At 37.6% G+C, this 26,981-nt stretch overlaps 1 protein-coding gene across 1 annotated transcript; it reads left to right on the top strand.

The window, feature by feature from the left end:
• Positions 1-352: 352 nt before the first annotated feature.
• LOC120537888 (solute carrier family 25 member 44-like) lies at positions 353-25,723 on the top strand. The gene is made up of 4 exons (XM_039767149.1): positions 353-611; positions 11,075-11,822; positions 18,120-18,247; positions 23,301-25,723. The coding sequence occupies exons 2-4, from the start codon at positions 11,180-11,182 to the stop codon at positions 23,490-23,492; spliced, it is 963 nt and encodes a 320-aa protein (XP_039623083.1). The 5' UTR covers positions 353-611; positions 11,075-11,179; the 3' UTR covers positions 23,493-25,723.
• The last annotated feature ends 1,258 nt before the right edge of the window (positions 25,724-26,981 follow it).

The following is a 26,981-nucleotide window of genomic DNA, read 5'->3' as shown; positions in this document are numbered from 1 at the left end:
GTTTTTTACAGTTTCTCATGACATTGTTTTACATTTTGTATAATTTACATTTCAGAATATAAAAATGACTGTCCACTTAAAACTTTGCCCTCCGTATGATAGATGGCAGCACAAACATTCACAAACACAAACGATGGAACGCTCTTCACATTGGCTCTTTCGTTCGTGCAACACCTACTACCGTTGAGCGCGGCGCCTTTTCACAATTGGTCAAGAGCTTTATAGGCCCGCCCATCTGACGTCCTACCTTTAAACGACAGGGTCAGCAAGTGTCAATTAGTTTAGCGTCCAATCGTATTTTACGAAGGAAAGAAGGCGGGGCAAGTTGTTCTTTTTTTTTCTTCCTGTGGGGAGCGTGTGTTAAGGAAGGAAAGGAAAACAAACGGGGTGCGAGTTGGTGTTCAAAAAGCAGGTGCCACGGATTGTGGGTCGTGCTGCTGGTGTCGCGCACGGTGACACCTTAATACAGGCCTCCAGTCACAGACATGGATGCAGTCCGCTGAGTATCGAGGATGCTGTTACCAGGACGCGCACCCCCCCGGGGTCCCAGTATGATCTATGCCAGGCTCTGAGGAAGGCGTGTGTGCAGCGCGATGCTGTGATTGCTCGAGGTGGGCATTTGTCCAGTTCCCTTTATGAGTTTGTTGTCACGTGTCCGGTTATTAACACGCATTTTGAGATTTTCGCGTGCTTATTTATTTAAGAGTTTGTTTAAGAGTGTTATTGATCTTTACGTTTTCTTGGTGCTTCTTACTTGCCCATTCTCATCCAGTACCACTGCATGTTTGAGAGCACATGTTACGTTTCCCGCGAATGTAGACGATAAACGAAAGACACTCCGTTTAGAAAGAGAGGAAGTGTAAAAGGCGACACCGAAGAGAAGAATGGAGAAGGTTGAAACAAATGCCACATTTGTCGCACCCACTAAACCGTAAAGGCAAAGCTTAAAGGAGACACAGGTCAGGAAGTCGACGAGTAGTGGTTGCGCATGCGCTACTGCTTTCCCCAGACGCTTGTAAACATGTTAAAAGGAATAAAGAATCCAGTCAAGCTTTTTAGTAAAGTATACATGCTTTTAAATGGGTTTAGGGCATCAAGTAGTATCGATTGCAACAGTAAAAAAACAAATCGATTAAAATGTATATTATTTTTAGAGAAGTTCGTGTCATTTTGTTCGTTATTATGTTTTCATAATTCAGTTTAGACTTGGTTGTTGAATACATTGGATTTGGCAGTTTTTATTACAAATAGTAGCCCACGGTGCAATATATTTTATTACTTTGACTTTAAAAAGTACATGTATATGAATGTGTGCTGTCTAACACAACTTCTACTTCCTGTATTCTTATTAGTTTGTCAATGGAAACAAAAGTAAAATCAGAAAATATGTAGTTATTTTAAATAGTGCCTTATTTGTCCCATTTAGCTTTTAGAGAAGCTCAAGAAATATATAAATATTATAGCAAACCTGTAAAACACACCCCCAACTTACAAAAGAAATATATCATAGAACAAAAAACCTGACTTGGTTAATGCAAAGAGTGCAGTAACATTAGCATTTCTTGACACATTTCTGATGAATAATTCTTTGGTCAAATGTACTCCATGTTAGTGTGTCATAGACTGGATGTGCAGCATTATATTTACAATTGTCATCAGTTTTGTCTTTATTCTCTCTGTCTGTATTACTGGCAGCAGGGTTGAGAATGTGTCCCATAATCAAGCCTCTTTTTTCAATTAACTTGTAATTTGGTAGGTCTTTATTGAAGTGATGTTACCAGCTCAGCACCCTACAAGGGCTGCAACTAATGATTATTTTGGTAGTCGACTAATCGTTTAATCTATTTTTTGATTAGTCACGATTATTTCATGCCTGACCTGTGGTTGCACATCCCGTTCTGGGCTCCAGTGCATGTCTTACCTCATCTGCTCACGTCTGTCCACCTGTGAATGTCACCCTGATGTCTCTGCATTAACACAATTAAAATTTCTAGTAATCAAATTAAAATAACCAATGAAACATATGAATTTGAAAATAATCAGATGTTTTTATATTAGTGTGACCATCACAATAAAAAAGAAATACATTAAACAATACAAACTAAAGTGCACTTAGTCTTTAAACAAAAAAAGTGCATTTAACTTAACCAAAAAATACATCATTAAAACTGAAACATTTTTCATATTTTAGTAATAAATGACAAAATGTAGAAATAAACTATATAATGTGTAAAGCCTGAAGTGCAAAGATCAAATAAACACTTTCACAAAAGGTTCAAGGGTGATACAATAGATTCCCTGGTGCAGCGGTAGGAATTGCTGACTTATACAGTAATCAAGAGTCCTCCGGTTCGATCCTGACTGCCTCATATATTTAGTTTTGAGTAGTGAGTTGCTCTTATTGTTAATATTATACAATAAACACATATATTTGATTTGCGTCTGTAACAGCCACTGTAATTGTATAGGACTTGTAAAAGTTACCGTTTTTTTTTTTCTTCACTGTTATTCTCTCAGTCATGATCACAATACATACTACCGCCCCCCAGAGATCTGATTGTCTCATTGTCACTTGATTTTTTTTTATTCAATTTTATTGAGTGTTCCCGCTTACGCTGAATTAGTATGCGCCTTATGGCCCGTGATGTCAAAGCCGCACTGACAAAAAACAGAGACGTAGATATATATGATATTTGGAATTATTCATATTATGACCTTATAGTACATTTCGGGAAACATTGTGGCACGGATGCAACATTATTCATATTCATTCATTGGTAGGATTGTGTGCAGTCTTGACAAACAATAACAAATGATACTGCCCCCAGACGTTCATGTAGTGCATTGCAGTTACAAAAACCAATGTGGTTCTTTGTGACTGGAGCCTCTATCGAAGGTTCTGTTTATGACATGTCGACAATAAAAAATTTGGTTTGATGATTGGTATAGTTTTAGAGTAACATTCTAGTGCAGAGCAGATATTGTCTTGTAGTTCTTAAATGCTATTTTACTCCCAGCTTTGGTGCCGCCTTTGTGGGATTTGGATGTTCTGGGCTTCCTTTAACAACTTTAATTTCCTTCTACAGTCCATGTGACTGTGCTTCTGTTAATCATTGTCCTTTAATTGTCTGGCATGTTCCTACAATAGGCTTATATTCTGCTTTGGACTGTTTCTTGTTTTGTGTGCAGAGCTGTACATCTTCTTTAAACACATTAATTGAAAAAAAAAACACACTTGAAGACTGGAGAACATTCACACTTTACAAAAAAATATAATAAGGAAAACATTTTCTAAATGCTGTGAAGTACATCCGTACTCAATTATGCTGGATCAGTTTAGCCTAACTTACATAATTCGAGAGGTAACCAGAAATCTAGAAGAAAACTGTTTACAATACTGTATATAGTGAGCTACAGTGGTGTGAAAAACTATTTGCCCCCTTCCTGTTTTCTTATTCTTTTGCAGGTTTGTCACACAAAATGTTTCTGATCATCAAACACATTTAACCATTAGTCAAATATAACACAAGTAAACACAAAATGCAGTTTTTAAATGATGCTTTTTATTATTTAGGGAGAAAAAAAATCCAAACCTACATGGCCCTGTGTGAAAAAGTAATTGCCCCCTTGTTAAAAAATCACCTAACTGTGGTGTATCACACCTGAGTTCAATTTCCGTAGCCACCCCCAGGCCTGATTACTGCCACACCTGTTTCAATCAAGAAATCACTTAAATAGTAGCTGCCTGACACAGAGAAGTAGACCAAAAGCACCTCAAAAGCTAGACAACATGCCAAGATCCAAAAAAATTTAGGAACAAATGAGAACAGAAGTAACTGAGATCTATCAGTCTGGTAAAGGTTATAAAGCCATTTCTAAAGCTTTGGGACTCCAGCGAACCACAGTGAGAGCCATTATCCACAAATGGAAAAAACATGGAACAGTGATGAACCTTCCCAGGAGTGGCCGGACGACCAAAATTACCCCAAGAGCGCAGAGATGACTCATCCGAGAGGTCATAAAAGACCCCAGGGCAACATCTAAAGAACTGCAGGTCTCACTTGCCTCAATTAAGGTCAGTGTTCACGACTCCACCATAAGAAAGAGACTGGGCAAAAACGGCCTGCATGGCAGATTTCCAAGAAGCAAACCACTGTTAAGCAAAAAGAACATTAGGGCTCGTCTCAATTTTGCTAAGAAACATCTCAATGATTGCCAAGACTTTTGGGAAAATACCTTGTGGACTGATGAGACAAAAGTTGAACATTTTGGAAGGCAAATGTCCCGTTACATCTGGCGTAAAAGGAACACAGCATTTCAGAAAAAGAACATCATAACCAACAGTAAAATATGGTGGTGGTAGTGTGATTGTCTGGGGTTGTTTTGCTGCTTCAGGACTTGGAAGGCTTGCTGTGATAGATGGAACCATGAATTCTACTGTCTACCAAAAAATCCTGAAGGAGAATGTCCGCCATCTGTTCGTCAACTCAAGCTGAAGCGATCTTGGGTGCTGCAACAGGACAATGACCCAAAACACACCAGCAAATCCACCTCTGAATGGCTGAAGAAAAACAAAATGAAGACTTTGGAGTGGCCTAGTCAAAGTCCTGACCTGAATCCAATTGAGATGCTATGGCATGACCTTAAAAAGGCGGTTCATGCTAGAAAACCCTCAAATAAAGCTGAATTACAACAATTCTGCAAAGATGAGTGGACCAAAATTCCTCCAGAGCTGTAAAGACTCATTGCAAGTTATCGCAAACGCTTGATTGCAGTTATTGCTGCTAAGGGTGGCCCAACCAGTTATTAGGTTCAGGGGGCAATTACTTTTTCACACAGGGCCATGTAGGTTTGGATTTTTTCTCCCTAAATAATAAAAACCATCATTTAAAAACTGCATTTTGTGTTTACTTGTGTTATATTTGACTAATGGTTAAATGTGTTTGATGATCAGAAACATTTTGTGTGACAAACATGCAAAAGAATAAGAAATCAGGAAGGGGGCAAATAGTTTTTCACACCACTGTATATGTAAGCTTAACAGAGACATTTCTTGCTGTGTATGGATTATGGAGATGTAAAGGGCCCCCAAGCTGCAAGTTCTGCCGAATTATATTTTGGGAGTATTATCATTAGCTATATGTTTGTAGCAATTTAAGCCCCATCACGTGTTTAATGAAGCACTTGTGTGATTAAAAATTAAATGTAGGATATAAATAAAACTAAGCTGCAATAATGGAGATTGATTGATAGATAGAAAGATAGATATATAGATAAAGTATCTATCTAGGAAAATTTTGGGTTGTGTTTGTCGGGTGATCAATTTAAAGTCAATGATTATAACTAGGCTGTCGTGTCGTGCAATGAGTGATGTCTGCTGACAGGTATGATGGGATGACTCATTGACAGTCGCACATTAGAGACCTCATGTATAAATGTTGCGAATGCCCATTTCCACTCTCGCATCACGATGTATAAAAACTAAACTTGATGTAAAGCAATGCGCATTCTCACGCCAGGTCAATTTATTTTGTATGCAATTTTTTGGCTCGGTTTTGCAAACTGGCAGCACCCAGCATCAAAGCAGTGCTACTGTTCCTGTGTGGTTTCCCTTTCTTTTTTAGATTCACATCCCTGACGTGCTTTACAAATATAGTGAAATTAACCTCATATTATTTATTAGTTTAAGGCATCTGATTGTAATCAGCTTGTAACGATATAATGGTCCACAGAATGGCCAAACTATTCCAAGTACCATAGCTACTTTAGTGTTGTTACTCTCAGTGCACCACTCAATAGTATTTTTACCCACTGTAGATGAGTAAGGAATCGCATTTAAACAATGTATACTGTTAATAATTAAACGTGTGGGTACGATGGCGCAGCAGTAGTGATGAGCTGGCACCCCGTCTGGGGATTGTTTCTGCCTTGTGCTATATGCTTGTTTGGATTGGCACAACTCTGGATGGATTGGTGGATGGAATAATTAAATATGTACTACAAACATATTTCAGTGTTCCTTAAAAGTTTTGAAGAATCGATGTTCTAAGCTTACAGATGGCTTGACATTTATTACAGAGCTTGTGTGGTGATTGGTTACTTGGAGAAAGAAAAGGAAGGACAGGAATTGGGGGTTAGTACTTTGAAAGAGACGGTACTGCTGCAATAAATTATTTCATTGAGGGTCGCACACGGCACAGCAAGCATCTTGCGGGAGGCAGGAACAAAATTTGGACTGTGCACCAACTCGTCGCTACCACTGTGCCACTGTGCTCCCATATTTAATACATGCTTTAATTCCTGTCATTATGAAAATAATATCACCTATACATATTAGTATTTAAATTGTTCAGAGAGCTGCAATATCATGAATGTGATGTATTCTGTGTCCTGTCGGTGTAAGAGAATGCTCATTTAAGAAGTACATAGTGATTCACACCCATAGAGTACATAGAAGAACACATAGAATACAAAATATTTAACGTGCTATTTTAGTTACAATGGGATTTGACAAACTAGTAAATTAAATGATTTGAAGATGAAGTTTATGATGTTCTACTTTAATGACAAAATAAACTGTGATTAAAGAGGAAATTGAGGTTAAAGTTGACATTTCAACTATTTTTTCCCCACTGTGTCCCTATTTTTTATTTCTTTTCTCTGTACCCTTATACGCTTCCATATGACACTCAGATGGTGGGCTTCAACTGCTTTTTTGCAGCGACTTTGATATCTGACCACTTCTTATTTATTTTGGGCACTTTCGACTTTCTGAAGTTGAACTTTTGAGTTTCTGTGCAGCTCTGTGTCACTCAATCAACTTCTTTTTGTTGTTTATACCACTGCTTACACCAACAAATAATACATTTTTCTTTGGCTTGAACTTGGTATTCGCTGAAATTGTTCTTTTTTTCCCTTTGCTCTTGCCATTGTCTTACCACAGAATGCTGAGCTTAAGGGGTTATTTCTATTGAATTTTATATTCAAAGAGGCATAATTCTGGAAGGAGCCAGTGTGGGGCGGCAGGCACGTGCACATGCGTTACATTTCACGCTGACCGGGATTTATGTAGTAGAAGAACATAGAAGTTGGTGTACACAAATATTTTCTGGATTTTTTTCGAGTGTATGCACGTTTCTGTTTTTGTCCGTACGCCACATTTTAGTGTGAATTCTACGCACAGTGTCATACATGAGACCCGAGGTGAGGAGAAAAATAACTGTAGCCAAAGCCACATTGATACCTAAGATGGTATCAAAAAGGGCTTATCCCTGTGGTACAAAAAACATAAAAAGAAGAAAAATGTGCACAGTAAAGGTAAAGCATTTCTTAATGATGTTACAATAGAACAGTACTCTGGTACTGTTCTAAGTAGAATTTTCATGTAGTCACTGTAACGTTATTTAAGTATTTTATTTGTTTAAGACTTTTGCTTTAACTCAGTACATTTCAAAGAAAAGAAATCTGTGCTCCCTACAAAATGAAAAAATCTTGCCAACAAGTTTCTGCATCTGAAAAACGGGATGCTAGGTCAGATAATTTTATTAGATTATTTGCATATATATGTGAAATTGAGGAACTATCCCATTATATATTTATTTGCACATTTTCCATTTTTGATAGATAAAATGGAAAGATATGGGGAGATAATTAACTGGAATGGAAGCCAAAGAAATAAGATCAAGCCCAATTAATTCTAATATTAAAATTAAGTTTAATATTAATTAATTCATGAGTACTGTAGTGGGCTGGCGCCCTGCCCAGGGTTTTTTCCCTGCCTTGCACTCGGTGTTGGCTGGGATTGGCTCCAGCAGACCCCCGTGACCCTGTACTTAGGATATAGTGGGTTAGATGATGGATGGGTGAATTCAAGAGTAGTTATCAGACTTATAAGTAATGTATAAGACTGTTTGACAGATTTTTGTAACTGAAGCACTTGGTGTATGTTTGTTATCATTGTATTTTTCATTGTGTCTTTTTGCTTTTACCACTTGAAATAAATAATTGTTTATTAGAGATCTTTCTTATATCTGATTCTTAATCAGAGCAATTTTCAACTAAATTAACTTTTTACGTTTATAATCGAAAGTAAATTTAAGAACTTATACTTTTACTTGGTAAATTAACACATACTTTGACTTTTACTAGAGTATTTTTATAAATGAGAACTTGCACTTAAGTAAAGCATTTCCATACTTCTGCCACCACTGCATTGGGTAAATCTTTTAATTGCAAGCTGTGCAGTGCTTTGATACTCTCCTCTCTCACTGTCTGTCTCTTTCTCTCTCTGTCTGATTGCTGATCACTGCGATGAGAATGATTCTCTCCCTTTACATCACTCTATATCATTAATTTACTCTTGTTTTTATTACTTTAAAGAAATAAAAGCAGAAGAAGTCTGAATGTGACAACTTTGAAATTGGGTGCATTCTTTAAAAGGACACTGAATATTGCAATGCTTAGTTATATGTATTAAAAAAAAAAAAAATCAGTATTTGAGGAAAATGCTGCATCTGTTGAATTTATGGATATCGAGGAGCCACATTGTTTACCTTTTATTGTAATTTTCTGTAGGTTTAAATTGTGTGGGTCAACTTGAGATCTTTAACTTGAATTTTAGATTTACAAATCAGGACTGTTTTCATCTTAAAGTGTAACTGATTGATGCGTCACCATGGATTGAATTCCCCCCATCATAGTTTAACAAAATAGGAGCCCGCAAAAAGCTAGAAATAGCCCTGAATCTTCACATACAGTAGACCTATGATCAGACTGGGATCTGAACCTTGTGTTGCATCATTGTGTTTTACAACATTGATTTGTTTATGATAAGGTAGCTGTAAAAGTGTCTTAAGTCAGTTGGCTGATGCACTGTAGCGAAACCGAAAAAGACAATTAAAATTGGAAGTAACCAAAATATATCGCAGCTATTTCTCTTACTGATGTATTGTGTTCTGATAGATGGATACAGTTTGACAAGCTAACAGTTTAACACTGGACCACACTAGAGCAGATTTAAAATCCTAAAGAAGGCAAAGCGTGAGTGCTGATAAAACCAGCATAATATTCCAGTATATTGAGGAACTCCTTGCCTTCTCCGATTCTATAAAACTTAATAAACTGTCACAGGTGATAGTTAGGCAAAGTCGAAATGAAGTTAACCAAAATAAGAGTTGACATTTTTCAGAAAGTTAAGGAATTGACTAAAATGTCTTTCAACTGCCATTTTATTTGCCATTTTTTGTTGCTAATACAAGGATAACCATGTGATAAACTACTATTGTTTATTCAGCATACTTTTATTTACAGACCTAGATAACAGTGTAAATGAACTTTGACTTATTTATCAGTTGTACAATGTATCTAAAGAACACAGTTGAAGTAGATTTTAGAAACACATTTGACTGCTGTTTGTGATCAAAACATATAATGAAATCCTTCTCCTCGTTGCTAAATTAGTTGAAATTGACATGGTACTTGTGACTAATTTATCATTCTGCAGTTTATTCAAGGTAGAGAAATGTGGTAAAATTGTTTGCCGCAGCTTATAAAACATTAAAAAAAATGTGAAGCTAAGCAGCTTATAAAGCTTCCTTATGAGATACATGCACCACACTGGACCAGTTGCTGTTCAACAGCAGATTACCATAATCATGAATTAATAAATTGAAGATTTGTGAAAATGAACATTTCATAAAAGACCGCAATGGTGACAAACCTAGCTCCTGGATAGCCAGAGGTTTTCATTTTAGCCGCTTCCCTGATTAGCTGGTTGCTGCTGTAAATGGAACATATTTGAAATTCCAAGCTATGTAATTAAATAAAATACTATATATCAGTACCAGAAAGAATTATAAAATTGGTGACAGCAAAAACCTGAAGTCATTTCTGTCCTACAGGAAAACAATTTGAAACTCTTACATTAGACCTTGGCAGTGCTCATTGCAGGATGCCAGCCACTATACTTTTTTCCAGTTATCCACCATCCAATGTATGTTCCTTTGCCCGTTTTTAACCTTTTCTTGTAATTTGTCAGTTAAGATATGACTTTTTCATTGAAGCTCTGCCTTTAAGGCAAGTTTCTCTCTTTTTTAATGTTGCAGGTGACACTCGTATTTAGAGTGTACTATTAAAGGAAACATCCATATGAGGGCCAGTAAGATGTGTGTTTCTTGAGACTACAAACTTCTGATGTTCTTATTTTTGTGCAGTTGTGTATCTGGGCCTTCAGCTTGTTTTTCTGTTCTGTTTAGATATAGTTTGCCCTCTTCTTTCAAGACAGTAGTGGACAGCTTTGTCTTAACTTTTATCTGAGAGTGTTGCATGGAATAACTCTCATTTCTGTAAACAACAACGGACTGACGTTTCTTGAGGACGCCATTCATTTTGGCCATTTTTAATTCAAAATGGAACTGTAGGAATGTCAGTACCTTGCAACACAAAGAAGTACAATTTACTTACTTTATTGAGCAGAATACCATGTTTTAGCGGTGGGAATATAATTGCAAAGGTTTGTCAAATAGCCAATTAACATTTAAATATGATAAATTAGGAATGAGCCATGTGAGTTTAACATTAGCACACTGGAGTCATGCCTGCTAAAATGGAGCTTTCTGATCATATGTACTGTAATTATAAATTGGTCATTTCAAGCAGTAATAGCATTAGTAATGTCTTGGCTAATTTATTTATCAGTTTGAGGGTGTCTTAATGACAAGTGTCAATTTGTATCAATAACATTAAGGTTTATGGGTGTTTCCAAACTTTTAAACACTGGTATATATCCTAAATAAATCATGCCCATTGGTCAAACATTCTGGTGGCAGAAATGTATCCCCTGCTATAGAAACCTTTGATATTGCCTAAATAATTATATAAAGCACCAATGTAATCTAAAAGTGAACTGCTATAAAGCTAGGCTTAATACGGTAAAATTTGGATAAAAACTAATAGAGCTTACAGGTATATTTAAAGAAAGGTAAATGTTATTTAAATATTCTGAGTTTGAAATACTGGAATTTTTGGTTACAATGGAAACTCCACTTAATCTGAGTGTTTTTCTTTTATTTTTCAGCGCTGCTACCTACATGCAAATCTGGGTTCAGTAACAGAAAATCAGAAAAGTGAGGTGACTGAGGGTCAGCCTGCAGAAGTTCTTGGTGGTGTGGGAGACACAGGCATGGAAGATAAGCCATCCACAGCACGCAGGGTCCCCATCATTGAATGGGAACACCTTGACAAGAGACGCTTTTATGTGTTGGGAGTGTGCATGACAATGCTAATTAGAGTCAGTGTCTACCCATTTACGTTAATCCGAACAAGACTACAGGTACAGCGAGGAACTGCTCTTTATGGTGGGACGTTTGATGCATTTGTTAAGATTCTACGTCAGGAAGGACCAGCTGGACTCTACAGAGGTTTTATGGTTAACAGTTTTACTCTTGTGTCTGGCCAGTGTTATGTCACAACATATGAGCTTACCAGGAACTATGTTTCTCGCTACACTGGAAACAACTCTATTAAATCGCTAGTGGCAGGAGGTAGTGCATCCTTGGTAGCTCAGAGCATTACCGTGCCCTTCGATATTGTTTCCCAGCACCTAATGATGCAAGGCCAGAGGGGAGGATGCATTGGTCGCTTTAGAGTGAAGTTATCAGAGGAAGCTGGAAGTCAGAAGTTTCATCTGGGGCAGACACGTGACATTGTTGTGCAGATTTTCCGTGCTGATGGATTTCGTGGATTCTACCGGGGGTACTTGGCTTCCCTGCTTACTTATATCCCCAATAGTGCTATCTGGTGGCCGTTCTACCATTTCTATACAGGTAAACTTTGTAAATTCTTGTTCTTTATGGTTTGAATTGAGCAGTGACTTAACAGAAGTGGTATTGAGATATCTGGCACTTTATTCAGTATATTACTTTTTTAATGTCACATTATTGCCTCAAGAGTTTTGAAATATATTTGATTTGTTTTTAATATTGTAACAGACAATACATACTTAATGCCATTTTACTGTCTGACATCACTCTGGAAGCTAGATCTCTTCTGGTTTTGAACTTGAAAATGGATAGAGTCATAGGCAACTAGAGACTATCCAGACACGATTAATTGAAAGACAAAAATCCAGTCTCTGCCATTGGGTTATTAAATCAACAACAACAACAACATTTATTTATATAGCACATTTTCACACAAACAGTAGCTCAAAGTGCTTTACATTTTAAAGAATAGAAAAATGAAAGACATAATTATAAAAAATAAATCAACATTAACATCGAATAAGAGTAAGGTTCAATGGCCAGGGGACAGAAAAACAAAACTCCAGACAGCTGGAGAAAAAATAAAATCTGTAGGGATTCCAGACCATGATACCGCCCAGTCCCCTCTGGGCATTCTACCTAACATAAATGAAACAGTCCTCTTTGGATTTAGGGTTCTCACGGAAGGGCTTGATGATGATGATGGTCACGTAGACTTCTTCCTTTTAATCCGTCCATCATTGTTGGAGCATCATGAAGCTTTGAGTAGGTGGAGGTGGCGCAGGCCACCACCACAAAGAAACCGGAAAAAGAAACAGAAAAGAGAGTAGGGGTCAAATGTCAAATATCAAATGTCACTATTTGAATGTAATACAAGTCTTTTTTTTTTTTTTTTTCTTTCTTTAGTCTTATTTAATGGCAAAAACTCACATATGAGTTAAGGCAAAGAAAAGCTGCTTTTCTATGTCATTAACCAAAATGAAAAACAGCTGCCATCTTTCTCATTTCCCTTTCATTATTGTAACTCAATTGCCACTTTAAAGAGCATTTTAGTGTCTTCAAAGATCATTTTACTAACTCAATCAATAATGAGCCCATCAGGCAGTTGGATTTAGTCTTTAAATTTATATGGTGAAGAAAAATTTATGCAATGATGATTATATTTAACTTTCATTCCTACTAAACATATTTCTGTCGACCAAATAAAAATTACTTATATTTAAAATTTAAATAGAACTTGAACAAATACGATAGTTCATAATACCCACGCAGAACTAAGTGCACGTAAGATTAGGAGTCATCCGTTTTAACAAGCAGCGTATTGCACTGATACGAAATAGCCTGCCCATTTAATTATTTAGGAATGGATAGATAAATTAAGATTTTGTACAAATAATGTTTTTAATTTTTCTTCCTCAATGGATTCTGGCACCCCCAGTAACAGCTGCTCGCACCCCAAAGGATATAAATAGATAGATATAGATATAGATAGATAGATATATAGATAGATATAGATATATAAACAGCTCAAAAAAATTAAAGGAACACTTTGAAAACACATCAGATCTCAATGGGGAAAAAGAAATCCTCCTGGATATCTATACTGATATAGACTGGGTAATGTGTTAGGAACGAAAGGATGCCACATCGTTTGATGGAAATGAAAATGATCAACCTACAGAGCCCTGAATTCAAAGACGCCCCAAAAATCAGAGTGAAAAAATTATGTGGCAGGCTAGTCCATTTTGCCAAAATTTAATTGCAGCAACTCAAAATTGTACGCAGCACTTTGTATGGCCCCTGTGTTCTTGTATATATGCCTGACAACATCGGTGCATGCTTCTAATGAGATGACAGATGGTGTTGTGGGGGATCTCCTCCCAGATCTGGACCAGGGCATCACTGAGCTCCTGGACAGTCTGAGGTGCAACCTGGTGGCATTGGATGGACGAAAACATAATGTCCCAGAGGTGTTCTATTGGATTTAGGTCAGGAAAGTGTGGTGGCCAGTCAATGGTATCAATTCCTTCATCCTCCAGGAACTGCCTGCATACTCTCACCACATGAGGCCAGGAATTGTCGTGCACCAGGAGCCACTGTACCAGCATAGGGTCTGACAATGGGTCCAAGGATTTCATCCTGATACCTAATGGCAGCCAAGGTGCCTTTGTCAAGCCTGTAGCGGTCTGTGTGACCCTCCATGGATATGCCTCCCCAGACAATCATTAACCCACCACCAAACTGCTCATGCTGAATGATGTTACAGGCAGCATAATGTTCTCCATGGCTTCACCAGACCCTTTCACTTCTGTCATGTGCTCAGGGTGAACCTGCTCTCATCTGTAAAAAGCACAGGGCACCAGTGGTGCATCTGTCAATTCTGGTATTCTATGGCGAATGCCAATCGAGCTGCATGCTGCAGGGCAGTGAGCTCAGGGCCCATTAGAGGACATGGGGCCCTTGGTCACCCTCATGAAGTCTTTCTGGTTGTTTGGTCAGAGACATTCACACCAGTGGCCTGCTGGAGGTCATTTTGTAGGGCTCTGGCAGTGCTCATCCTGTTCCTCCTTGCCCAAAGGAGCAGATACTGGTCCTGCTGATGGGTTATGGACCTTCTATGGCCCTCTCCAGCTCTCCTAGAGTAACTGCTTGTCTCCTAGAATCTCCTCCATGCCCTTGAGACTGTGCAGGGAGACACAGCAAACCTTCTGGCAATGACACGTATTGATTTGCCATCCTGGAGAAGCTGGACTACCTGTGCAACCTCTGTAGGGTCCAGGTATCGCCTCATGCTACCAGTAGTGACACTGACTGTAGCCAAATGCAAAACTAGTGAAGAAACAGTCAGAAAAGATGAGGAGGGTAAAATGTCAGTGGCCTCCACTTGTTAAACCATTCCTGTTTTAGGGGTCATCTCATTGTTGCCCCTCTAGTGCATCTGTTGTTAATTTCATTAACACCACAGCAGCTGAAACTGATTAACAACCCCCTCTGCTACTTAACTGACCAGATTAATATCCCATAAGTTTCATTGACTTTATGCTATACTCTGATTAAAAAGTGTTCCTTTTAATTCTTTTGAGATATATATATATATATATATATACTGTATATATGACAGCAACACTCATATCAGTGACAAAACCATTACATTAACAATCAACTTACGTTATTTTTAAAATGTTTCCTTTTCTTTTTCATAACTTCTTTAACACACTACTTCTCCGCTGTGAAGCGTGGGTATTTGGCTAGTATCAGTATAAAAAGTACATGTACAGTGTGACAGTAGGGGGCACTAGTGCTCCCTTGAACTCTCAGGCATGACTCCAGACACTGGATAAAAGTCCTAGACTTCTTTATTATCTTTATCTCAGTGCACCAAGCACCTTTCACTCTACTCATAAATCACCCAATAAACACAATAATCTCTCCTCCTTGCCCAGACATTTTGCCCTCCTACCTCCCAGCTCAGTTCATTATCTGGACTTTCCCAGAGTCCTTTTATAGCCCCTGACCTGGAGGTGTTCCTGCCCAACCAGTCCACATTTCCTTATTCCTTCCGGGTCAGGGTAAACAGTTCTTTTTCTTCAACCCGGGAGCATGTTGTTTCTTCCTGTCACGTGACCGTGATATACTCCCGGGTTATAGGGCACGTATGAGCCCACGAACCCCCCTACAGCGACTCCCAGCGGCCCCCAAGGTATCCAGCAGGGCTGTGTATAAACACTACAAGGTCCATGATGCCCTGCTGGAAGTTGGAGCACGATCCTGCTGTCGGGAGAGCTCCTCCTGGCGGCCTGGGGGTGAGGACCGGAGTATGAAGCCGACAGTCCTCCACAACAGTTATAGTTTATGTAGCACCTAAAGGTTTCCACCTACATTCTGTTATAGGTGAATATATACTTATTTTTGACATGAATATTAAAATCTCTCTTTCAAGGTATCTCAAGGCACAATCATGCTTTGTTAACATTGATGCTATTTATAAAAGACCTATTACAGTGGTGTGCAAAAGTATTTAGTACAGTTGAAAGTCATGATAATTATCTACATGACTAAAGAATTGTACACTTACTTATCTATTCAGCATTTTAATGTGAACTCTTAAGCTGTGACAATACATTTCCAAAGTTTAAATAAACCATTTTCTTTAGGTATTTGACTGAAGAAGAAAACCTCAAATGCTAGTGTTTGCATAAGTATTAATGCCCTACACCTTAGTAATACATTGTCAAGAACCCTTTTGCTATAGTAAGAGTTACCCCAAAAGAATTAAGGCAGTATACTAGTTTTGCATATTACGTAGGAGTGATTCTTCTCCATCATTCTTTGCAGAATTTATAGAGATCCTCTAGGTTGGTGGGATGGCACCTCTGGACAGCATTTTTTGAATAGTGCTAATGATTCTCAATAGGGCTAAAGGTCAGGGCTTTAATTTGGCCATTCTAAAAGATTCACCTTTCTGTTTTTGAACCATTACAGTGTCACTTTAGCCTTATGTTTCAGGTCATTGTGATGAGTCTTCTCCTGAACCATAGGTTCATAGCAGACTTTGAAAAATTCTCCTGCAATATTGTGTGATATTTGTGTCCACCCATTGTCCCTTCAACTCTGACAAGATGTCCAGTCCCAGTACATAAAAGCATCCTCATATGATGCCGCCACCACCATATTTCACCATAGATATGGTGATTCTTGATGCATGGGCAGTGTTAGTTTTTGCGCCACACATTCCTCTTTAAATTCTGGCCAAAAAGTTCTATTTTAGTCTCATCTGACCATACAGTCTTCTCCTAAATCTTAACTGGGTCTTTCTCATGCTTTGTAACAAATGCCATACATGCTTTTATGTGAACCCTTTTATGTGGAACCTGTTTTTTGGAGAGCTCTTGAAATTGTGGACCCATGCACTTTTCACTCCAGTTTCAGCCAAAGAGCATTGCAGACTTCTGAAAGTAATGATTGGGTTTTTAGTAGCCTCTATCACTAGTCAAAATTTTGTTCTGATGTTTAGTTATGAGGGGCGGCCTGTGCTGTGATTAACCTTCCATTTTCTGTTGATGGATCCAACAGTGCTTAACATGACATTCAAACTCTTCGAGATTTTTTTTGTAGCCATGTCCTGCCTTGAGTCTTTCAATGACTTTGTTTCTCATATCAGCAGAATGCTAGTTTGTTTTCATTTTTGCAGATTGTCCAACTATGACTATGGACCTTACAGAGAGTACTTTTTATATTCAGAGAAACTTGCAAGTAGTACCTAATTATGGGTCAAATGATTGTCACCTTTGTGGCGTTTGTGATTAATTTGTCATTTGTGTAAACCTGGCGTTTCCAAAGCACAAAGGTTTAAATACTTAAAAAAAAAAAAAAGTTAAAAACTTTTGAGTTTTTCTTCTTCAGATAAATATCTACAGTCTTCTTCTTCTTTCGGCTGCTCCTGTTAGGGGTTGCCACAGTGGATCATCAGCTTCCATTTCTTTTTGTCCTCTGCATCTTGTCCTGTTACATCCATCACCTTTATGTCCTCTCTCACCACATCCATAAACCTTCTCTTAGGCCTTCCTCCTTTTCTCTTCCCTGGCAGCTCTATCTTTAGCATCCTTCTCCCAATATACTCGGCATCTCTTCTCTGCACATGCTCAAACTAATGCCTTGCCTCTCTGACTTGAGCTGGCTTGAGTCCAACTTGAGCTGACCCTCTAATGTATTCATTTCTAATCCTGTCCATCCTCATCACACCCAGTGCAAGTCTTAGCATCTTTAACTCTGCCACCTCCAGCCTTGTCGTGTGCTTTCTGGTCAGTGCCACCGTCTCCAACTCGTATAACATAGCTGGTCTCACTACTGTCATGCAGACCTTCCCTTTCACTCTTGCTGATACCCATCTGTCACAGTAAATGGTTTATTTTGACTTTTGAAATGTATTGTTATAGCAGTAGAGTTCACATTAAAAATACTGAATGGATAAATATTTGCACAAATCTTTTGTCATGCAGAACATTATGCTGACTTTCAAAGGGACTGAATACTTTTGCATGCCATTGTATGTATCCTAAGATGTGAGAAAATCTATGTAAACAGTGAGAGAACATGCAAATTTCACATTGGCAGTTACTCGGCTCGGAATGGAACTCAACACTTAGCAGTGCTATGTCCAGTGAACTGTATACTGTATTGTAGAACCTTGTCTTTTGTTAGCCTTTATCTTAATTTCTGAAATTTTATATTTATTTATATATAATTTTTAAATACTGATTAGAAGACTTGTATTATTTGTAGTACAGTATTTTCTTAACTTTTATTTTTATTTAAAATGATCAGATCTCACATATCAAATTGCTGTTTTCTTCCACCTAGAGCATCTTTCTCGTTTGGCCCCTCCTGACTGCCCACATCTTCTGCTTCAGGCTGTCTCTGGACCCTTGGCTGCGGCTACTGCATCTACACTGACCAACCCAATGGATGTGGTTCGAGCTCGTGTGCAGGTGAGATTGTTTGTAATTTGGCACACAAATATGGTTGGCAGACCTTAAATTTGAATACATTTTAGGTAATAAAGTCCTGCATTTTAGCATACTCTCCTGAAGCCCCTGTTTGTGGTGTTTTTTTTGTTTTTTTTTTGGGTATGTACATTTTTGGAGTTGGTGTCCTAACATTAGAAGTAATAATGTATTACCTTTCTTTTATGAATTCAGCCTGATCACTTTATCTTCCCAATTTACTCTAAATGTCTATTTAGTAAGTAGTTTTTTATATTGTTCAAAAAGATACTGAAGGTCTTGGACAACAGGAAAATCATAAACAAATATTGCAGAGAGCAGAGGACACTTGTTGTAATGAAACATTGCCTATTTTTGTTTACTTGAACACTGCAGTCCCTGAAGCTTCTAGCTACTTATCACTGTGCTAGAAATCCACTTTTGTTTTGCAAATGTGTGGTTTCGCAGAACGCAGCCTGCAAGAAATCCCCCATTCAGTCAGATGAAGGCATTGCCCTGCTGAATTCCTCACAGTTCATGTCTGTGTTGAAGTGTTTATCTGGCGAAGCATTTGTATGGTATTATATAGGTAATGAAAGATCATGATTTGAGATAAATACATTTCATGTTTTCCATGTCTGCAATGATGTGTAAATATAGAATGACAAAGAAAAACAGAAAATGTTTTTATACATCCAAGTACAATGTTGACGTGAAGTGTGTGATGTGTGAAGACTGAAGCCCAAATATCCAATAAACACTTTCACAAAAAGTGTAACAAAATAAGTATGCTTTTTTTTTCCAAGAATAAAACTGAAGAAAAAGAAATTGCTCAACTGACATGTTGCTGAAGACCAACTATCAGTCAGTACAAAATACAAGACGATCACCTACATGTGTGTTTGTGGGTTTCTTTTTCAACCAGTGGTCACAGTGGTAGCACTACTTTGTTTTTGAATTATGCAGATGGCACAGTGGAAAAGCTATTGGTTAGCAACCTCAAAGTCCTGAACCTCATCATCGTTCTTGTATTTAGCACTTTGAGTAGTGGGTCGCTATTACAGACAGTCCCCAAGTTATATACAAGATGGGGACTGTAGGTTTGTACTTAAGTTGAATTTGTATGTAAGTCGGAACAGGTACATTATTTTAATAAATGCTATTGTTGACCGACTTTAACCAAGTGCTCTGCCAATGAATGATGGAGTTTCACCTCTCTCTGATCTTTTTATTATTTCTACTTTATTTTCCATGGTGATGGTTTTTCTCTTCTTTACTGTATCACCAGCACTTGCATCAGATTTGTGTTTCAGAGACCTTTTTGAAGGGTGAAGAAAAAAGGTTAAGATGAGCTCTTCTGCACAGCACTGTACACGATATCACCACAGGAAGGCACCAGTCGTCAACATGTCTGATGTACTGACAAGAGCCAACTTCCTGCTATGTGCATAACAGTACAAGCAGGCTTGCTGTTGAGAATGAATGGGGGCGGCGAGGAACGGTTCATCACCAGTCCACCTCACAGTCACCTCCACTACAGTATGCTGCCTGCAGCGTCTGCCCACCGAGAACGAACACAGTGTAGCCAAAGGCAGGTAGTGAATCGCCCAACAACCCCCCCATTCAACAGGCAGCCATCCGAGGCACACTACAATGCTACCCCCCGCAGCTCCGTTCAGCCACAACCGGGTCACCGCTTGCAGCATTACCAGCCGCCCACCGAGAACAAACGGGACAGCCGTGTATGGTGGGCGCCGGGAGCCACCCGAGGGACACTACACTGGATGAGCAGCGAAATCGCCCCCCTCCAGCCACCGCTTGTAGCGTCCCCAGGCCGAAGATGACGGAGCGACAGTTACTGAGGTGCATGCGTCGCAGCTGTGGCCCCGTTCGTATGTCCTAGGTCAGATGTCTGCAACCTGGGGACTACCTGTATTATTATCGCATAATAAAAGCATACATTTGATGTGATTCTGTAACATCCTGTGTAAATTTATAGTACTTGTAAATGTTATCGCTGAAGGGATACAAGCAGATACACAAACGCAGCTGAATCATTTCTTCTTGGTGTCATGTTGAGCAAACAGACACTGCAATGTCTATGGTGGATGTTATTTTTCCTTGCACGTGGAAATTTACATCAACACACATGAAATGTAAGTATTTCAAATCACGGCATTTCATTACCTATATAATTCCATGCAATTTCATCACCAGGTAAACATTTCAGCACAGAGTTGAACTGTGAGGATTTCAGCAGGGTGATGCCTTCATCTGATTGAATGAGATGGTGGGGTGTAGCAGGCTGTGTTTTGCTAAACCACACATTTGCAGAACAAAAGTGGGTTTTTAGCACAGTGATAGGAGCTATGAGCTTCTTTGCATAGGTCAGGAAAATTTAAGGAGGTCGGGGCAATGAAAAAAATTGTAAGCTTCAGGGATTTTAGTGTTAATAAACCGTTAAATACCTTAAAATCACATATTTTTGTTCTTTGTTTTTAAACAAGTGAGCTAGCAGTGCATACAACTTCACCAATAGCATAAGGAGTCTGAATCTGAACTAAAGCCTTAATCGTATTCTTCATGGTATTTGAAAATTTTTACTGTGTGTTTAGCCAGCTTTCCTTCGATAGCCCGACAATGCAAGTGTTAGGTTAACTGATGATTCTTAGTAGGCCTGATGAGAGTAAATGACGGTTCTTATGTAATTATTCTTCTGATTGAGTAGCACCCCATCTAGTGTTTGTTCCTGCCTTGTGCCCAGTTTTGCTAGGCTGTGCTTTATCCCCTTGCAATCCTAAATTAAGGTTTGTTTAATTAGATTAAACAGCTGTGGAAATAAATGGTTAGATTTTTAGCGTTGTACGTTTTCTTTTACTAAACCACAAACTGAATTAGAAAGATTTGTTTTAGTTACTGTAAATTCTTGTTTTAATAATATAGTAAAAAGATATTTGAATTGTATGTTCCTGTCTTCTCCCATTTTAAAAGTTATGTGCTTACATCATCCATTGTACCTTGCACTGCTTTTACAGGTTAGTTTAGTTTTCACAGGTTATATGATATATTAGAACACCTTACTTTGCTGTCATTTGAAAAAGTATATACACATTTTTTGGTTCTGTTTTACCAATCAGGGTATAATTAATGTCAACAACTTACCAAGTCAAAAAATTACTTAAATGTAACCTTGAGGAACAAACTGTACCTAACCAATTTAACTTTGTTATTATTAGTCACATGGAGATTTTTCTATCTAAATTAAAAAAAAAATATATTCTTTCTTTTAATCCTTATGCTAGTGTGTGTGTTTTTCTCTTCTGTTTTTTGAACAGTAATGACCTAGTAAGAGCCCTTTCATGGTTTTAGTAGCAGCAAACATAGTCCACTGAAGATAGTGAGAAGTTCCATGGACACATTTTACATTTTGTTTAGTTTTATTAGCTCTGTTATTTTTGGACTTGCTAGCAAGAAGACTTGCATTATTCTTTGAGACAATTTTTTAGCTGTTGTGTTGTATATTCAGGATGACATGCGAGTTGATTTCTAGAGCACACAGTTCAGCAATAGATGGAAAACTGCCATACTACATATTCTAAAAGCAAAGCACCGAGACCAACTAATCCCTCCACCTGTACCCCAGAGGTTGACAGCAATGCTGAGAGTCATAACGGGAGCAGGGAAAAAGTCAATGCAGCAATTTATACAACATGTGTCACAGAGGTCATTTCAGTATGTACTGTACTCCTTGATTTGTAGCTGCTTTTTCTTAGGCCAACTGGTAGTTGTTATTTCAAGTAATAAATGAGCAGATTAATGAGTCAGTGATTGAAATTTTTACCTGAAATGATTTTTTGAAATTGTATAAATAAATTGTATTATTCAGGTCCACTGTAAAGTTTAAAATAAAACTCAAGTTCCTTCCCACAGTGCCTTTGCCCTTTTAAAGGAGTAGACCATGAAATTCAAGTCCTAGGTGTAAGAGTGCTTGCATTATATTCTCAGTATTAAAAAATAGCTGTTTAGAAGGAGATTACAGATCACAATCAAGAGCCACATTCGCTGAAGTTGTCTAATTACTTGGGTTTCCAGGGATCACATAATTATAGAAATTACTAAAAGTTGCTCCATGAACCCAAACACTTAAATGTAGAGGGCACTTTTGTTATGAGAATGTCTCCTGCATTGCTAGTATGCCTGGTGTTTGCTCCATCCAGAAGATATCTATTTCAAGCTGAAACAGACACCTCTTTAGTTACAATGATATAGTATTGATGCAGCCAAGACATGACAGTCTAAAATTGAGTTAAGCAGTTTATGTAAATGGAATGTTAGCTTTATAGTACATTTGTCGTGTATGTCCTGAAAGCATCTGTATGTAGTAGTAAGTATACATCTAAAATTGACTTTTGGTTTTATCATATTTTCATTTTGCCTTGGGTAAACAGCAGTAGTGAAGTAAAGATTGTGTGGGTGCTTTTTTTTTTTTTTTAAAAGGCTAGTGGTGCCAATATTATAATATTATTGTGATTACTGTTCGGCATGGTGTCTAACGTGTTATAGTTTTGGGTATATATACTACATAAATAAAGCTGATCACTTTGACTTCTCACAATCTTTAACTTGGATAATTAGGAACGATTAGGTATATGTCCACTTAAATATAAGATGCATTCCCATCCTATTCATGATTAAAAATACTGTAGTTAATACTTTCCTCCTCTTTCAAATCACAGTTGGTTATTTTCATCTCCTGTTCTTGGAAATGATTTACTTTGTCAGCATACATTTTGTTTAGTTTGCCTTGCCCAGTTGCATGTGCAAATATGCAGTCCTGCTTTAAATATCATAATTCAGGGAAATGGTAGAGTTGAACACAAACTATCACAAAATTCAGGCAACCAAATTTGGTCTAATAAGGTAAAAATCTTTTAGGAGAGCTAGACTGCAGTTATAGAAGTACTAATTATGTAATGCATATGTAATGTTTTCTTGTTGACAGCATACATTTTAACTGGTTTAAAAATATCTTGTAATATGTTTTATTTGTTCTACATAGGTAGAAGGAAAAAGCTCAATTTTACGGACATTAAAGCAACTCCTGTGTGAAGAAGGAGCATGGGGTCTGACTAAGGGATTATCTGCACGAATCATTTCGGTCATTCCTACCAACATGGCTGTGGTTGTTGGATACGAGACTTTGAAAAAACTGAGCCTACGGCCTGAGCTTCTTGACACCCGGCATTGGTAGCCAAGTACATTGCTTGCTATTAAAATAATTGGTAATTTGGACCTATCTATCTGTCAGTGTTGTAAATGATACAGTTGGACAAGTAGCCAGGCCTACAGTAGAGTACTCTTGATTTGTCAGTGCTGTGAGTGTCTCTAGTCAACCTAGAACAGCAGTAAATAATACTGTTTATACAATTTCCTATCAGATATTCAATATAATGTTAATGGATAAAGATGGTTTATTTTGCCAGTTTTTTTCCTTGCTAAGACAGTATGCAAAGATAAAATAGCTGTGAAATACTGCCATTGTACAGGTGCTACAGTATGTTTTTTCCGAAGTCCATTGCATTTTCCTAATATTTATGAGAAAGGATGGGGTGGGATTAATATCCTCATTTTTCTCTCTTCTCCTTTGTGGATGCAAGAGCCCTTGCTCCTCACAACCCATTCTTTTTGTTAAAATAGTTGGCATTTGATGATGAGAATTGAAGGTTTTTGAGGCATTGATGACCATCTTGCTGCTCTTTCTTTTCTCACCTTGGACAAGTGTAAATGGGTCATTTGCACATCTTTCTCCCATTCAATAGGATTTTTACCTTAAGTGTTTTTGCATGCACGTATTGTCTTCTTTTTACTGACACCTCATCAAGAGGTTATCCTGCCTCCAAACATGATCATTCTCTATGTTTTTGGATTTAATTATGTATTGTAAAGAGGCCCTGTGAAGTCATTATTTGTTCCTGATCTGAATGATGAGAACTTTTTTCCATGTTTCCATGGACAGTAGGAAGGATGGAGCTATTTGCTACATTCAACAGAGAACAAGGCTCATTTTGATAGGGATACAAACTATTTCACTATTCTGAGTAAGAAACCATTGTTACTCTTGGAGTTTATTAATAACATCAGCAATTGGTGCTGAAAATGTGAATATGTGTTGAACGTAACCTGCTTTTATTTGTGTGTAACATTTTAGGTGAAGATATCAAGGACAGATGCCACATTGAACTTGTCTTAAAGTCAGAGAACCAGAGTTTCTTGTAAATATTTAACTCTTCACGAAGGACCTTAGTTCAAATTTCAAATCAACATCTTGGGTTTTATTAGCAAGAAGAGAGAAGTATCTTTGCTGTACAGATCGTTTAACTACCTTGTTTTTATTTTATTTTGTGCTCTTTTACCTGTTAGTCAGCCCATCTTAGCCAGATAATTTGGCTGCTCTCAATACTGAAAACATTTTCTTCATACTTGAGTATGCCACTGTTTCCCTGCATGTTGTCATCTTTTCTTATTTTTAGACAAACAGATTAAAATATGTTTTGTTTTTTCTTATTACATTGCCTTTATGGTGTTATTTTTTACATGAAAAGAAAACCGTTTCATGTAAATTGTTGTATGCTTTGTTTCTTGCCTGTCTTGAAATTTAGTACTGTGCTTGAATCATAATTTATTTTATTATGACTTTTATACATTTGCATTTCAGTTACATTTTTGTAAGCAAAGTCTTTTTCTTAGAAAACCCATTTTGACAGATGCAAACATTTTTACAAATTCAACAATTCTTTGGTCCAAATCACCTTTATATGCCTGTCCTTTCTCTTCTTTCTAGTGAATATTAATTTATGATTTCATTGCATGCTGTTTGTCTTGTAACAGAAAGCAGACTCATGCAAAGTGCTGTAAGCCAGACTATGTCCTGGAAACTAGGACACCATATTTTTCTTTGTGTTTGTAGATGTTGCCCTTTGGTGTAAGTGTCAGAGGGAGAAATGGGAAAGCAGCAGACTTGTTTTGTGTTGAAATGCTTAACCGTTGTATTGTGCTTACAGCAAAATGTACTTTACAATGTATTGGTCATTACTGAGCCTATTGGACCACCAGCAGATAGTTTTTATGTATGTACATTTGTCTTTGCCATCTCCTATATTATAAGGTTATGGTTATTTGAATGTCACCTTTTATTCACCCATGAAACCAGTAATACTGTATTATTACATTCAACAGAGTTAAAGCCATGGTAAGTCTTTTTAAAAACTGCAGCCGTTGGACTTCTGCATATTTTCAACTCACAGTACAAAGACTAGGGTGCTCCTTTTTTAAACTTTGTTTTGTGGATGGTTGATTCAGTCAGTTCAAAATTGTGTGTTGTCCAGCTCTTAACTGGCACTCTTCATATTTTTTCAACTTGTTACTTTTAAAAATGTTAGTGTTGTAAATCTAAAATAAAATTGTTTTAATTATGATGCTTCACCCATAGAGGATCTGCCCTTATGCGTTATCAAGGTGCCTATTATGCTTATGTGAGTTTGTATGTCATTTTAAATTGCAGATGCATTAAAATGGCACTTTTTGGAAATTAAGATAATAGAATTGTATCCTCACCAGCTGAAAATATATCCACAGGACACAACAATAGGTTGGGACTTCCTATTCAAGTGCATATGTTGTAAATCAGACATTCATAAGAAACAAACTTTTGAAAATTCAGTTTAGCTATCTGGTGGGTCTAAAATGTCTACTAGGTTACAGGGATAATCCTTGTGTTTCATGATAGGTTTTAAAATGACATTACCTATGGTTATGTCTTTACTGAGATTTTTCAGAATTGTGCATTTTCTTCCAGTTAGATGTAATTATTTTCAAATTAGTGATATTTTAAATATATTTTAAATCCCTGGTTATTGTCATTGTCGAAGTATTTTTGAATTGAGATTAACAGTTTTCCAAAGTGGCTGTTTAGTGAGCTGCTATTGCAGGTACACTTATCCTTGTTTTTCACTGAACATAACATAGTGTTAAAGAAATGCTTGTTATCAGAATGATTTTAGTTATTGGTTTTTTTTTTATTGCAAGTTTTTGGAAAACTGTACATTTACTATTGTAAGTAAAAGCTAAAATGCAGTATAAATATGATGTAATATGTTTAAAAAAATTAAAGTAAATGAGAGTTTAACCTTAACACTTGTCGTCATTGCAAATAACAAAATTCATATGTCACGTACAGACAAATGTGAATAATTTCTTTTCCTCCTTTTATGTATTTTACAGTGGATTCAGAAAGTAGTTGTACTCCTCGCTTTTTTCACATTTTGCTGAAACCTTATTTTAAAATCAATCCATCCATCCATCATCCAACCCGCTATATCCTAACTGCAGAGTCATGGGGGTCTGCTCAAGCCAATCCCAGCCAACACAGGGTGCAAGGCAGGAAACAAACCCCAGGCAGTGCACCAGCCCACCGCAGGGCACACCCACACACCAAGCACACACTAGGGACAATTTTAAATCGCCAATGCACCTAACCTGCATGTCTATGGAGTGTGGGAGGAAACCGGAGCACCCGGAGGAAACCCACACAGACATGGAGAGAACATGCAAACTCCACGCAGGTAGGACCCGGGAAGCAAACCTGGGTCTCCTAACTGTGAGGCAGCAGCGCTACCCACTGCGCCACCGTGCCACCCATGTTAAAATCATTAAAGTTAATTTTTCCCCACATCAGGCAACA

Source organism: Polypterus senegalus, chromosome 1, assembly GCF_016835505.1.
Source record: "Polypterus senegalus isolate Bchr_013 chromosome 1, ASM1683550v1, whole genome shotgun sequence".
In the NCBI taxonomy this organism is placed as follows: Eukaryota; Metazoa; Chordata; class Cladistia; order Polypteriformes; family Polypteridae; genus Polypterus; species Polypterus senegalus.
This window is presented reverse-complemented; position numbering and strand designations above follow the sequence as displayed.